General features: G+C 43.0%; 1 protein-coding gene and 1 non-coding gene across 2 annotated transcripts; both read left to right on the forward strand.

Moving 5' to 3' along the window:
- The first annotated feature begins 6,262 nt into the window (after window positions 1-6,262).
- LOC102660954 (uncharacterized) lies at window positions 6,263-7,214 on the forward strand. Its single transcript, XM_006589995.1, has 2 exons — window positions 6,263-6,352; window positions 6,444-7,214. Exons 1-2 carry the CDS (start codon window positions 6,263-6,265, stop codon window positions 7,212-7,214), a joined length of 861 nt encoding a protein of 286 aa, XP_006590058.1.
- A 7,304-nt stretch (window positions 7,215-14,518) lies between these two features.
- Window positions 14,519-14,625, forward strand: LOC112998265 (small nucleolar RNA R71). Its single transcript, XR_003263301.1, has one exon. It is a non-coding gene; the product is annotated as a small nucleolar RNA R71 (small nucleolar RNA).
- The last annotated feature ends 216 nt before the right edge of the window (window positions 14,626-14,841 follow it).

A 14,841-nucleotide genomic window follows, 5' to 3' on the forward strand; every position in this document is an offset into this window, starting at 1 on the left:
TGTCTTACACCTTTTTCGCCAAGAAAGTAGGCCCACCTCTACAAGGTCACCGCTTATGCACCGAGAAAGGAAAGCTGAACTAGAAGCAACTCTTGGCCAGCGTGATAGGGGCATCCATTAATTGGTTTCCTCGTTGGAAGGAAGGAAGAATCAGGGTTTTGTCCTTATGCGAAGGATTTCCAAATGTTCCCTTAATGGGAACAAGGGGTTGTATCAATTACAACCCTGTCCTCGCCATAAGTCAACTTGGCTACCCTATTAGAGGAGCGCCGTCAAAGGAAAGCGTCATGCCTTTCATCGCCCGGGGTTTCAGTGACCCCAACGCGAGAGTGCTTCAAGGAGTCTGAAAGGCATGGGGTGCAGTGCAAAGTAAAGATAAGGAGCTTAGGGGCAGCAACAACGGGATCACTGGCGGGTATCATAAGTGGCTGAGAGTCCAAACGCAAGAGTTGGATTGGCTCCCAAAGTTAAAAGGCTGCAAGAGAGGAAGAGGCTGAAACTTCGGAGGAGAGTGAGGAAGTGCAAACCCTAAAGGTGGAACTTCAAAAAGCCCAAATAGTCAAAGAGAAGTTCGAGTCAACGACCATCAAAGTTCGGAAAAAGTATGATGAGCTAAGGGACATCAATATGGCCACCACTGAAGCCTTGGAACGAGAAACCAAGAGGGCCTGAAAGGAAGAACATGGCCAAAACAAATTCCAAGGAGCTTTGTGGGGCAGCAACAATGAACTTAAGCTCCGACGAGCTGAAAGGGATCAGTTGCGGGTCGAAGGCATGATCTTGAAAGACAAGTTTAAGGAGTGCCATAGGTCGAAAAGAAGCTTGTCCGAGCAGTCAAGCAAGACCGAAGAAAATATGTGAGCCATCATCAACCAGTACAAGGAAAAGCTAAGCCTAGCAGTGACTCATGAGCAAAGGCTAGAGGATGAGTACGTCAAGGTGTCAGTCCTTCAAGTGGAAAGGGAAGCTAGGGAAAGGGTGATCGATTCATTGCATAGAGAAGCGATAATGTGGATGGACAGGTTCACCTTTACTTTGAATGGGAATCAAGAGCTTCCCTGACTGCTAGCCAAGGCCAAGGCAATGGCGGATGTGTACTCAGCCCCCAAGGAGGTTCACGGGCTCCTAGATTATTGCCAACACATGATTGATTTGATGTCGCTTTGATTTTGATTAGATAAACCCTTTTGTTCTCTAATAAAATAAGGTTAATTTAATCCTATGTGTTTAAAAATCTATATGAATCCAATACTTTGACAACTTATCTTTAGCATGCATTCATGTTTAGTTTTTGTCGCGTTACTCACCGCATTTTGTTCCTCTAAGAAGTAACACCATAACTAAACATGATCCAAAGCACCCCTATTGTACCTGGTCTAAGACTAGAGTCATGGGTGACATAGACGAGGTGCAAGAATAGATGAAGGCCGATATATCAGCCCTGAAAGATCAAATGGCTTCCATGATGGAAGCCATGCTAAGCATGAGAAGATTAATAGAAAGTAATGCAGCCATGACTGCTGTTGCTAGCATTGCCGCTAAGGCAGATCCAATTCTTCCAACTGCAATGAATCAAGCACACCAACTCGCCCAAGACATGGAGGGACGAGGATGAGAGATATTGGGGAGCACCGGTGGCCTACATCTAGGGTATAACAGAAATGCCTACCCCTATGGCTTACCCCCCAATTTCACACTGCCCATCATGCATGAGAACGTGGATCATGCTGTTCCCGTAACCTCTGAAGGTCAACTTCCCTAGCCTATATGGGGTGCCCGCGAAGAGCCCCGGGAGCGTGCCCAAGTTTACGTCGACTTATACCCCCGTTCACCACCGAGGGGCCGAAATTCCACACCATGCCTCAGCCTAATACTATGGGAGCCTCTCAACCTCGCCCGATACAACCACTACATTTCTCCATAGGGGGACCACCTCCGGCAGTGGAGGGAAAAGGAAAGCTCGATCTCATCGAAGAGAGATTGAGAGCAGTCGAAGGGTCTAGGGATGACCCTTTTGTTGATATGATCGACTTTTGTTGATAAGAGCAGTCAACACACCATATCGTCATTCCTCCTAAATTCAAAGTACTGAATTTCGACAGATACAAGGGGACCACTTGCCCCAAAAATCATCTAAAAATGTATTGTCGAAAGATGGGGGCATATTCAAGGGATGAGAAGTTGCTTATGCACTTTTTCCAAGACAGCTTAGCCGGGGCGGCGAACACCTAGTACACTAGCTTGGAACCTTCTTGGATCCATTCTTGGAAGGACTTAATGGTTGCCTTTGTTAGGCAGTATCAGTACAATGCTGATATGGCTCCGAATAGAATGCAGCTCCAGAACATGTGCAAAAAGAAGCACAAATCTTTCAAAGAGTAGACCCAGAGATGGAGGGATTTGGCGACTAAGGTAGCACCTTCCATGATGGAAAGGGAGATGATCACCATGATAGTGGATACACTCCCAATGTTCTACTATGAGAAGTTAGTAGGCTACATGCCCTCTAGCTTTGTAGATATAGTATTCGCAGGCGAGAGGATCAAGGTAGGCCTAAAAAGGGGGAAGTTCGACTATGTCGCCCCTGTCAGCACAAGCAACAGAAGGTCCAGGCCGACTGGGGCAAAGAGGAAAGAATTGGACGCTCACGCCATGACCTTGGCTCCTGTTTGGCCAAAACCTCAACCAACCCATCACAATACTCATCGATATGCCCAACACCATCCGAGCATTTCGCCCCGTGCCAGAAACCTCTCCAACTCGATGCCTGTCCAGCAACGGACATCAGCCCCACCACAAAGAGCCCCCCCGCTCAAGCCCCGGCTCCTGCACGGCCTTATCCCGCAGGTGATTTCGATCCTGGAACAAGTTCCAATCCAGGGAGGAACCCTCCAGTAAAGAAGCTTCCAGAGTTCGCCCTGATTCTGATGTCATATGGGGACTTGTTGCCATCCTTAATCACCAACCAGTTGGTAGTGGTGATCCCCGGAAGAATCTACTAGTCTCCTTTCCCGAGGTGGTACAACCTTGACGCGACCTGCACGTATCACGGCGGAGGTACTCCGGGACATTCAATCGAGCAGTGCGTGGCCCTCAAGCATAAAGTGCAAAGCTTGATTGGCGCGGGGTGGCTAACATTCCAAAAAGATGGCCCGAATGTGAAGACAAATTCACTTGCCAATCATGGGGGACCGGCGGTAAATGCAATAGAGGCGTGCAGGCTGTAGAGGCCTAAGCAAATGAAGGACGTGGTAACCTCAAGAAGGTTTATCTTTGAAGCTTTGCAAGAGGCGGGCATGGTTTCCTTTGAAGGGCCCAAATGGGACTCATGTTTGATGCATCCGAGTGCATCACATGACATAGAAACATGTTCGATGGTGGAGGAGCTATTACAACAATTGATGGACCAGGGCCGGTTTGAGATCGGTGAAGGGAACAAGGGAGAAAAACACATGTGCATGTAGTCAGCGCACAAAGAGAGCCTCGCTAAACCCAAGCCTTTGGTGATACACTTCACCAAGGATGTGGCCTCCCAGAAACCCTGAGATTCTCGACCTATCTCGAGTAGAAATCCTGTCCCCTTCCCTTACCAAAGCGACAAGGCGGTCTCGTGGAGATACACCCCTCAGAAGCCAAGCGAAAAGAAAGAGGAGGCCATCGGCATTGACTTACTTTCGGCCAATGTTACCAACATCACCGGCCTAAGTGGTGTGACCCGTAGTGGTCGCGTCTTTGTAGTGCCTAACCCATCAGTGTGATCCACGGATGCCAAGGGGAAGGCGAAGGTGGTCGCGGAAGAGACCAACAAAGCGGGCCCCACTCTGGATGAGGACGTTCCGGCTGGGAGATTCGCTGAGAAAGGAGGAGACTCCAGTGGAAGGAAGGTGTCCATGGAAGAAGCCAATGAGTTCCTTCGGATCATTCAACAGAGTGAGTTCAAAGTGATTAAGCAACTCAACAAGACCCCATCTAGGGTCTCTTTGTTAGAGCTGCTCATGAGTTTCGAACCTTATCGGGCGTTGCTAGTTAAAGTTTTGAATGAGGCCTATGTAGCCCAAGATATCTCTACAGGAGGCTTTGAGGGCATCGTCAGCAATATAACGGCTAATAACTACCTTACCTTCGCTGAGGAGGAGATCCCTATTGAAGGGCGGGGACACAATAGGGCCCTACACGTGTTCGTCAAGTGTATGGACCATATTGTGGCTAAGGTACTCGTCGACAACGGCTCATCGCTTAATGTTATGCCTAAGAGTACACTGAACAAGCTACCTTTCAACGTGTCACATCTAAAGTCGAGCTCCATGATAGTACGGGCTTTTAACGGCACCTGCCAAAACGTAATAGGGGAGATTGACCTCCCAATTCAGGTTGGACCTCACCTTTGCTAGATCACTTTCCAAGTGATGGATATCAATCCGGCTTATAGTTGTCTTTTGGGCCAACCTTGGATTCACTCGGTTGGGGTGGTCCCTTCAATGCTCCACCAAAAGTTGAAGTTCGTGGTGGAGGGGCGCTTGGTCATCGTCTCGGGGGAGGAGGATATTCTAGTAAGCTTCCCTTCTTCTATGCCGTATGTTGAAGCTGCGGAAGAATCCTTGGAGACAGCTTTTCAGTCCTTTGAGGTTGTGAGCAACACTTCTATGGAATCCCTCCTGATGTGACCCTGCATGTCTGACGCTGTGATGATGGTAGCCCGTGTGATGTTAGGGCACAGATATGAGCCCATAATGGGCTTAGGAAAGAACAACGATGGTGTGGACAGCTTGGTGGAATTCAAGGAAAACCGCGGGAGGTTTGGACTAGGCTATAGGCCCACGCATGCTGATGTAAGAAGAAGCGCCCTAGAGAGAAGAAGCAGGGGCATGGGCCAACAGCAAAGGCCACAAGGGAAAGAGGCTCATCCATGTCACATCAGCAAGAGTTTCGTGAGTACGGGCTAGAGGTGTGAAGAGCAAGTCACTATGATACACGACAAAGCCCCCCAAGACCATTCAAACTGGGTACAATCGTGCCTTCCTGATTTCCAATTAGGAAACTGGCAAGTTGTTGAACGACCTGAAGTTTCCGTGGCAGGCATAATGTAATTCGTTAGTTTTAACACTACAGAGGTAAATATTGGTACGAGCATGACCACATTGGTCCGAGATGAATTGGTGGTTTTGCTATGAAACTACCAAGACATCTTTGCTTGGTCGTAGCAAGATAAGTCCTGGTTTGAACCCCGACATTGTACAACATCGGTTACCGTTGAATCCCAGTTGTTCCCCGGTGAAACAAAAGCTAAGAAGGATGAAGCCTGAGATGTCCTTAAAGATCAAAGAATAAGTGAAAAAGCAGTTCGACGCTGGATTTTTCGCAGTGGCTCGGTACCCCAAATGGGTGGCCAATATTGTGCCGGTCACTAAGAAGGATGAGAAGGTACGGATGTGTGTGGACTATCGGGACCTAAACCGAGCCAGTCCAAAGGATAACTTCCCTTTACCATACATCAATGTCCTTGTAGATAACACAACCAATTTCACTTAGTTTTCCTTCATGGACGGGTTCTCAAGTTACAATCAGATAAAGATGGCGTCGGAGGACATGCAGAAGACTACGTTCGTCACCTCGTGGGGAACGTTCTGTTATAAGGTGATATCCTTTGGGCTCAAGAACACCGGGGAAACCTATCCGGGGGCTATGGTAGAATTATTCCATGATATGATGCACAAAGAGATTGAAGTCTACGTGGATGACATGATTGCCAAGTTTAGGACCGAGGAGGAACATCTCGTCAACTTGTGGAAGTTGTTCGAGAGACTACGAAAGTACCAGTTAAGATTGAACCCCGCCAAGTGCACCTTCGAGGTCAAGTCGGGAAAATTGCTTGGTTTTGCTGTAAGTCAGAAAGGGATAGAGGTGGAACCCGAAAAGGTAAAGGCCATCCTTGAGATTCCTGAGCCGTGCACCGAAAAGCAAGTGCGAGGTTTCTTGGGGCACCTGAACTATATAGAAGGGTTCATATCGCAACTCACCGCTACCTGTGAGCCTCTCTTCAAACTTTTGCATTTGTTAGGATCAAGCAATGCCTTATGAACCCTCATGTGCTAATGCCACTAGTGCCCGGGAAACCCCTTATCCTATGCATGACGGCGTTGGATGAGTCAATGGGGTGCATGCTCGGGTAGTATGACGATACTGGAAAAAGAGAACGAGTTGTCTATTACTTGAGCAAAAAGTTCAATGCTTGCGAGATGAACTACTCTCTGCTAGAAAGGACATGTTGTGCCTTGGTGTGGGCATCCTACCGTCTAAGGCAGTATATGTTAAGCCATACTACTTGGTTGGTATCCAAGATGGACCCAGTCAAGTACATTTTTGAAAAACCCATGCTTACAAGACAGATCGCTCCATGGTAGGTTCTGCAATCTGAGTTTAACACTGTCTATGTCACTCAAAAGGTGATAAAAAGAAGCACCTTGGTGGACTATTTGGCTCAGCAGCCTCTGAATGACTACCAGCCCATGCATCTGGAGTTTCCAGATGAAGACATCATGGCCTTGTTTGGGGAGAAGGTGGAGGATGAGGACAGGGATAAGTGGATCGCGTGGTTCGACGGCGCATCCAACACCCAAGGCCATAGGATTGGGGTGGCTTTGGTCTCTCCCGACAACCAATGTGTTCCCTTCATGGCCAGATTGGGCTTCGATTGCACGAATAATATGGTTGAATACGAGGAATGCGCCCTCGGAATCCAAGTGGCAATTAACTTTAATGTCAAATTGCTCAAAGTGTACGTAGACTCAGCCTTGGTAATTCACCAGTTGAGGGGAGAATGGGAAACTAGGGATCACAAGTTGATACCCTATCAGGCCTACATCAAGAAACTGGCTGAGTTCTTCAACGAGGTCTCCTTCCACCATGTTCCTAGAGAGGAAAATCAGATGGCTGATACGCTTGCCACTCTGGCATCCATGTTTCAGCTAACCCCACATGGAGACTTGCCATACATTCAGTTCAAATGTCGCGACAAGCCCACACATTGCTGCTTGATAGAAGAGGAGCAAGACGATAAACCGTGGTACTTCGACATCAAGCGGTACATAGAGTATAAGGAGTATCCACAAGGGGATTCTGACAACGACAAGAGGACATTGCGGAGGTTGGCAACTGGTTTCTTTCTAAGCGGAGGTATCCTGTACAAGCAAAATCATGATATGGTTTTGCTCTGATGTGTGGATGCTAAAGAAGCTGAGCGAATGCTCATGGAGGTACATGAAGGGTGCTTTGGGGAATAGATGTGATCAGAGCCATTGAGCCCAGGGCTTCGAATGGACATCGACTACTTCACCAAATGGGTTGAAGCTGCTTCATACTCCAGTGTGATGAGGAGCGTGGTGGTTAGATTCCTCAAGAAGGAGATAATCTGCCGGTATGGGTTGCCCAGGAAGGTTATCACGGACAATGCCACCAACCTGAATAACAAGATGATGAAGGAAATGTGTGAGGATTTCAAGATCCAACACTAGAATTCCACGCCTTATAGGCACAAGATGAATGGGGCGGTTGAGGCAGCCAACAAGAACATCAAGAAGATCATTCAGAAGATGACGGTGTCATACAAAGATTGGCACGAGCTGCTCCCTTTCGCGCTGCATGGTTATCGAACCTCAGTGCGCACATCAACTGGGGCAACTCCATTTTCGTTTGTGTACGGGATGGATGCCGTACTTTCGTTTGAAGTAGAGGTCCCTTCTTTAAGGATTCTGGCAGAGTCCGGGTTGAAAGAGTCAGAGTGGGCCCAAGCGCACTTCAATCAACTCAATCTTATAGAAGGCAAGAGATTGGTAGCTATGAGCCATGGGCGCTTGTATCAAAGACGGGTGAAGAATGCTTTTGACAAGAAGGTACGTTCGCGCAAATTCAGCGAAGGGGATCTTGTCTTGAAGAAAGTATCCCAGGCCCTAAAAGACAATAGGGGAAAGTTGGCTCCAAACTACAAAGGACCTTTCGTCGTGAAGAAAGTATTCTCAGGAGGAGCACTGGTGCTTGCCACGATGAAGAGTTGCCTTCACCCGTGAACGCCGATATCATCAAACGATATTATGCTTAGCACTTGGGGCAGCTAGGAGAGTCAATACATGGTTGTACTCTAAGGCTCCCTAAATTTTTCCAGTCCTTTGTAAACTTTGATCGCAACATTTAATAAACATCGAATTGATGGTTTGCATTTCAACCCTTGTGTTGTGTCTGTTATTGCTTTAGAATGCATACTCTCATTTTAATCTTGGGCCATCTCGCTCAATCTATAGGGGTGCCACAAGCGTTTAAGTAAAATTGAACATAATAAACATTTGTTTAAATTGTTACACTTGAATTGCCTAATCATGAGCATGCATGCATATGCATTTTTTGTCATCCTGTGAGTTGAAGGATAAGCAAAGATTTTGTCGATACCATGCCGAATTCAAAGCAAAGGTAAACAAAGGTAAGTGGTAGTGTAGTCATATTTTGCTGCGTAATATCATTTCCTGACTTAGGGGCAGGTACGAGCAGGTGCTAGTGATCGAGGCCGTACCCGAATCAAATAAATATTAAAATGTAGTAACTAGGAAGTGATCCTAGGTCATTTCCCAACGAGCAATGATAAACCAAATGTTCATAACAAATAGTAGGAAATAGTAACAAATTGGGGGGGGGGGGGGTTGTTTGCTTTTGTAATTTAAACAACAAGTAAAATTTAATTAGAAAATATCAAAATCAAAATACGTTGCTTTCCCTTGATTCACAACCAAGTCTCTTATCCTAGGTTGCGAGAATTTATCCTTATTCAGTTCAACCACTTAATCCAACCCTAAATTAAATTACTAAGCGAAATTCAACATAAGGCATTCATTATGTGATTAAGCATCACATACACCAATTACTCATAAACGATCATTAAGCATGAACGTAAATTAAGCGCAGAGACAATTAATCAACCACTAAGCATGCATGAATTAATAGCAACAACTTCAGAGTAATTAGTGAAGAGGAAAAAGAACTGAACAAAATTTAACAATAATAATAGAACCTCAAAGAGAACTGTGCTTGATCCTCAAGAGAAAACAACGCTGCGGACTTAGCCTTCCATTAATCAAATAGAGAACGGAATTTTATTGATAAAACTAAAAGTCTGAACTAGAATTGAAAAAAAACGAAAATAAAAGAGAAAGAGAAGAGAGACTAAAACTAAAAACGAAAAATAGAAGAGAGAGAGGAGAGAGAGAGGAGAGAGGAGCTAAACTAGAACCTTGGTGCTGTTATATAGTCTTTTTCAGCCTCAAAGCTTACAAATCTGTTTTAAATCCAAGCCCATAAGTAAAATCAAATCAAATCTAGATAAGATAAGATCCAGATGAAATAATATCTAGATGAGATCAAATCTAAATAATATCTAGATAAGATAAGATAAGATAAGATCTAATTTTATAGAATAAATTAGTCTACCCTCTTCAAGTCCAAGCCCAATGCTGGATTCAAGCCCAAGCCTAATTCTAGATTCAAGCCCAAGCCCAATTCTAGATTCAAACGCAATGCTTCATTAATTCCTGAAATTAGATTTAAAACATCAAATTAGCTAAATGGGCCCAAATAATTAAACTGCCTAATAAATTTGACAATTAAGACTAATTAATATTTAAAATGGTGCAAAAAGGGTTAAGAAATAGGAGAAAATAATGGCACATCAAAACCCCCCATACTTAGCCTTTTGCACTCCTGGGCAAAATGAAATAAAGAACAAAATCCAAGGATATCAAAGAGAGACAAACAAAAACATTTACATATTTCTCAATGAACATCAAGGAATGAAAGGAATGGGTAACATCTAACATGAAGAGATCCAAAGAGTCAAGACATTCGTGAAAATCATCCAAGCAACCCAATCATGGCAAAATAGTTAATCAGCTCAATAATGAAAAATGATTAAGCCTCACAAGATATACACTCTATCTCTCAAGTGTCTAGGCTACTGTTTACTCTCGAAGCACCCATGAAAACAAACACCACATAGACTTGGCAAAATTCTAAAATTGACAAACGACTTGACAACACATGCATATGAGGATCAAAAGGTCTTTAAAGGTTGTAATGGGGCCAAGGACAAGGTAGGGGAGAAAAATATGGAATAAGTAGCTAAATCCCAAAGGAATAGAGGAGCAATGGGGAATAAGTGGAAATTAAGAACAAGTAGTAAACCCAAACCCTCTAATATCAACAAAATCAACCAAGGCTCCTAAATCAAGTTCTCATATCAAGACCTTATTTATTCAACTTCACTTCTTTTCTTCTACTTCTTTTTTTTTTAATAGTACGAAATTGCAGAATTTGCAGCAACTGAATTATTTTTTACTTTTTTTTTATTTTTTTTATTATTTTTATTTTTTTTATTGAACAGTACAAAATTGAAGATTAAAGAAAGAACTAGGCAATATATGTACATCAAGCATGGCCAAAATAAAACATTAAGCATGGCCAAAAATCATATCTTCCAATGAAACATACCCCCCCACACTTATTCCCAGCTTATTCCCAAAACAATTCCAAAGCTCCAAAATTCCTTAAGGGTAAGGTGATATCATGGTTTTTCACTTAAGGCTTGTAATGAGCTTCAAAACAAAGAAAGGGGAAAATAGGCTCAAAGGGGCTATCAAAGGAATTAATTCAAGGTAAGTCCATTTGGCTAGAAGCTTATAAGAACGAAATTGCCTAAATCATTTCCAAATATGCATGTGAATTAGGAAGCATCAACAAGAATCAAGCCAAGGCTATTGTGCAAGCAATCAATGGGGCAAAACACACCAAAAGATTATGATGATGGATGGCTCGAATTCTCACAAAGGTAAACTTATCACTTTCAAATTGAGCTTTCAAAACTATCATGACATGTAAAGGAAAAACAAGGATTTCAAGTCACAAAATGTCAAGAGACTTTTATTTTCAGAACAATTACCCATTACTTGAACATATCCTATAATTCAAAGACAAACATGCAAATTTAACACAACAAAACTAAAAAAATTAACAAATTTAACAAAACTAACAAAACTAGCAAAACCAAAACCAAAGAACACTCCCCCCATACTTAAAAAACACATTGTCCTCAATGTAGCACAAGTAAAAGATTAAAAGCAATTAAACCATCAAATAGGATCGGACAAATGTAATAAAAGTAAAGGAGGAGATAGGAAAAGAAAAACTCCCTAAGTCATGGTGGAAAAGAAGTAAGCTGAAGTAAGGAGATCTTTTGAGCAAGGACAACCCCCAATGTGTAATTGGATGCATCGCACATTAGCTCAAATGGGGTTGTCCAATCAGGTGCCTGAATGATAGGGGTGGTAGTCAGTGCTCTTTTGAGGCAATGAAAGGCCTCTTTGCATTTATCATTAAAGTCAAACTCCACTTCCTTTTGCAACAAGTTGGATAGTGGAAGGGCTACCTTGATAAAATCTCTTATAAAGCGCCTGTAGAATCCTGCATGACCAAGAAAAGATCGCACCTCTCGCACGCAAGAGGGGTAAGGCAATTCTGAAATAACAAAATTTTTTGCAGGATCTACTTCAATGCCCTTATTGGAAATAATGTGGCCTAAAACTATACCTTGCTCAACCATAAAATGACATTTTTCAAAATTTAGAACAAGGTTAGTTTCAGTGCATCTATTCAAAACCTTTTCCAGACTATCCAAACAAACATAAAAAAGGATCCATATATAGTGAAATCATCTATAAACACCTCTATGCAATTTTCTAAAAAATCACTAAAAATACTAATCATGCACCGCTGGAAGGTACCAGGGGCATTGCACAAGCCGAAAGGCATCCTCCTATAGGCAAAAGTGCCGAAGAGGCAGGTGAATGTGGTCTTTTCCTGATCCTCAGGAGCAATAGTGATTTGCATATAACCAGAAAAACCATCAAGGAAATAGTAGTGAGATTTACCTGCCAGGCGTTCAAGCATCTGGTCAATGAATGGCAGTGGAAAATGGTCCCTTTTGGTAACCTGGTTCAGCCTCCTATAGTTGATGCATACTCTCAAATTGTTCTGCACCCGAGTAGGAATCAGCTCCTCCTTCTCATTTTTTATCACGGTGAGACCGGTTTTCTTCGGGACTACCTGGACGGGACTCACCCATTGGCTGTCGGAGATAGGATAAATGATTCCAGCTTGCAAAAGCTTGGTTACCTCCTTCTTCACTACATCAAGAATCACTGGGTTGAGTCTTCTTTGTGGTTGTCTTACTGGTTTAGCCCCATCTTCTAAATTTATCCGATGCATACATGTGGATGGGATAATACCAGGAATGTCTGCCAGGGTCCAGCCTATAGCCTTTTTATGCTTCTTGAGAACTGATAACAGCTTCTCCTCTTGCTCATTAGCAAGGGAGGCAGATATAATTACTGGAAAACTTTTGCTATGATCCAAGTAAGCATATTTTAAATTTGATGGCAGAGGCTTCAATTCTGGTGTGGGCGGCTGGATAATGGTAGAAAGAGATGGTTTCTCAGCCTTTACCTCATAAAGAAAGTCAGAGGTATGTGTACTTCCTGAAACATGGTTAGTTCTATCTGACTTTATAAAATCAATCTCAAGAGGTAAAACATCAGACATGTAATCAATATCAAATTCAGATTCACTCTCAGCATCAAATTCAAACATATGATCAAGTACAAATTCAGATTCAATGCATGAAGAGTGACATGCATGCAGATTAGAATGAAGATCAGTCATGTATTCATCAACAATATGGTCAATTATTTCAACACAAAATACAGAAAGATCTTCATATGGGTGTTTCATAGCATCAAGAATATTAAAATGAATAGTTATATCACCAAACTCCATAGATAGTGTGCCTGCATATACATCTATCTTAGTTCTAACAGTTTTCATAAAAGGTCTGCCTAAAATGATGGGAACTGATCCTTTAGAAAATCCCTCCTCCATATTCAAAATATAAAAATCAACAGGGAAAATCAGTTCACCAACTCTAACTAAGATATCCTCTATGAAACCAGCAGGATAGGCAACACTTCTATTAGCTAAATGAATTACCACATCAGTTGAATACAAAGGACCTAGAGATAGAGAATTAAAAATAGACAGAGGCATAACACTAACAGAAGCTCCTAAATCTAGCATGGCATTGTCAAACTTATTGTTCCCTATAATACAAGGTATGCTGAATGTACCTGGATCTTTACATTTTTCAGGGATTTGGGGAACAGATATACCAATCAATGCGGAGACATTTCTGCCCATACTAATTCTTTCACTTCCTTTAAGCTTCTGCTTATTAGTGCACAACTCCTTCAAGAATTTAGCATATCTTGGAATTTGATTTATTGCATCCAGTAGAGGTATGTTTACCTCTACTTTCCTAAATGTTTCCAAGATCTCCCTTTCTGCCTCTTCCATTTTTTTGTTGGAAATTGCTCTTGGAGGGAATGGAAGAGGGATATGCTGCTTCTCTTTAGATTCACCTGCATAGAAATTGTTAGGTAACTTACTCTTTAAATTTTTGTCATCATCTTTTTCTAGAGTAGAGTGAGGTTGGGCAGGTTCGTTGGTGGATGAGGAAGATGCTACTGGTTGAGGTCCTTGACACTGCTTTCCTGACCTCAATGTAATGGCACTCACATTTTTGGGATTCTGGACAGATTGAAAAGGTAATCTATCAGAATTCTGGGACTGTTGTTGATTTAACTGTGTAGCCAACTGTCCCATTTGATTAGTTAAGCTCTGAATGGAGGCTCTAGTCTCTTGCTGAAACTGCATGTTTTGCATAGTCATGTGCCTCACAAGTTCTTCAAGGGAAGGTTGCGGAGGGGCCTCAATTGTTTGCTGTTTCTGGGGCTGTTGCTATTGTTGTTGTTGCTGGATTGGTGGAGGAACGTATGGTCTGCTTGGGCCAGTAGCATTTTGAAAATAAGTCTGTTGTTGTTGTTGCTGCTGTTGTGAAGGATTCGACCATCTAAGGTTGGGATGATTCCTCCATCCGGGATTGTACCTGTTGCTGGAGAGGTCATAATTATTCTGTTGTGGCTGATTTTGCTGTTGAGGTTGAGGAGGTCTGTTGTAGATGTTTGCAACATAAGCTTCAGGCTGTTCAATTGCTTCAGATTGTTGCACAGAAGGGCAAAGGTTTGTGTGGTGGTCGGCAGAGGAACCTAAACCATAGAGTCTAGCGACACGTGCAGATTTTTGATTCATGGCCAGTTGGGTTACCAGGTTAACCAAGGCATCTAGTTTACCTTCAAGCTTCTTAGTTTCACCTGATGAAGATGAATTCGTGGCTACTTCATGCACTCCTCTAATGACAATAGCATCACTTCTAACACTAAATTGATGGGAGTTTGAAGCCATCTTCTCAATTAAATTTCTGACTTCAGCAGGGGTCATGTCTCCAAGGGCTCCACCACTGGCAGCATCTATCATACTTCTCTCCATGTTGCTGAGTCCTTCATAAAAATATTGGAGAAGAAGCTACTCTAAAATCTTGTAGTGAGGGCAACTGGCATATAATTTTTTAAATCTCTCCCAGTATTCATATAGGCTCTCTCCACTGAGTTGTCTAATACCTGAAATATCCTTTCTGATGGTCGTGGTCCTGGAAGCAGGGAAATTTTTTTTCTGAGAATACTCTCTTGAGGTCATCCCAGCTCGTGATGGACCTTGGAGCAAGGTAATATAGCCAGTCCTTTGCCACTCCTTCTAAAGAATGAGGAGAGGCCTTCAGAAATATGTGCCATGTTCTCAGAATATTCAAAATCAGAATGCTCAAAATCACCAATAACAGAATGCTCAGGATGCTCAAAA

This window comes from Glycine max, chromosome 10, assembly GCF_000004515.6.
Source record: "Glycine max cultivar Williams 82 chromosome 10, Glycine_max_v4.0, whole genome shotgun sequence".
NCBI classification, from domain to species: domain Eukaryota; kingdom Viridiplantae; phylum Streptophyta; class Magnoliopsida; order Fabales; family Fabaceae; genus Glycine; species Glycine max.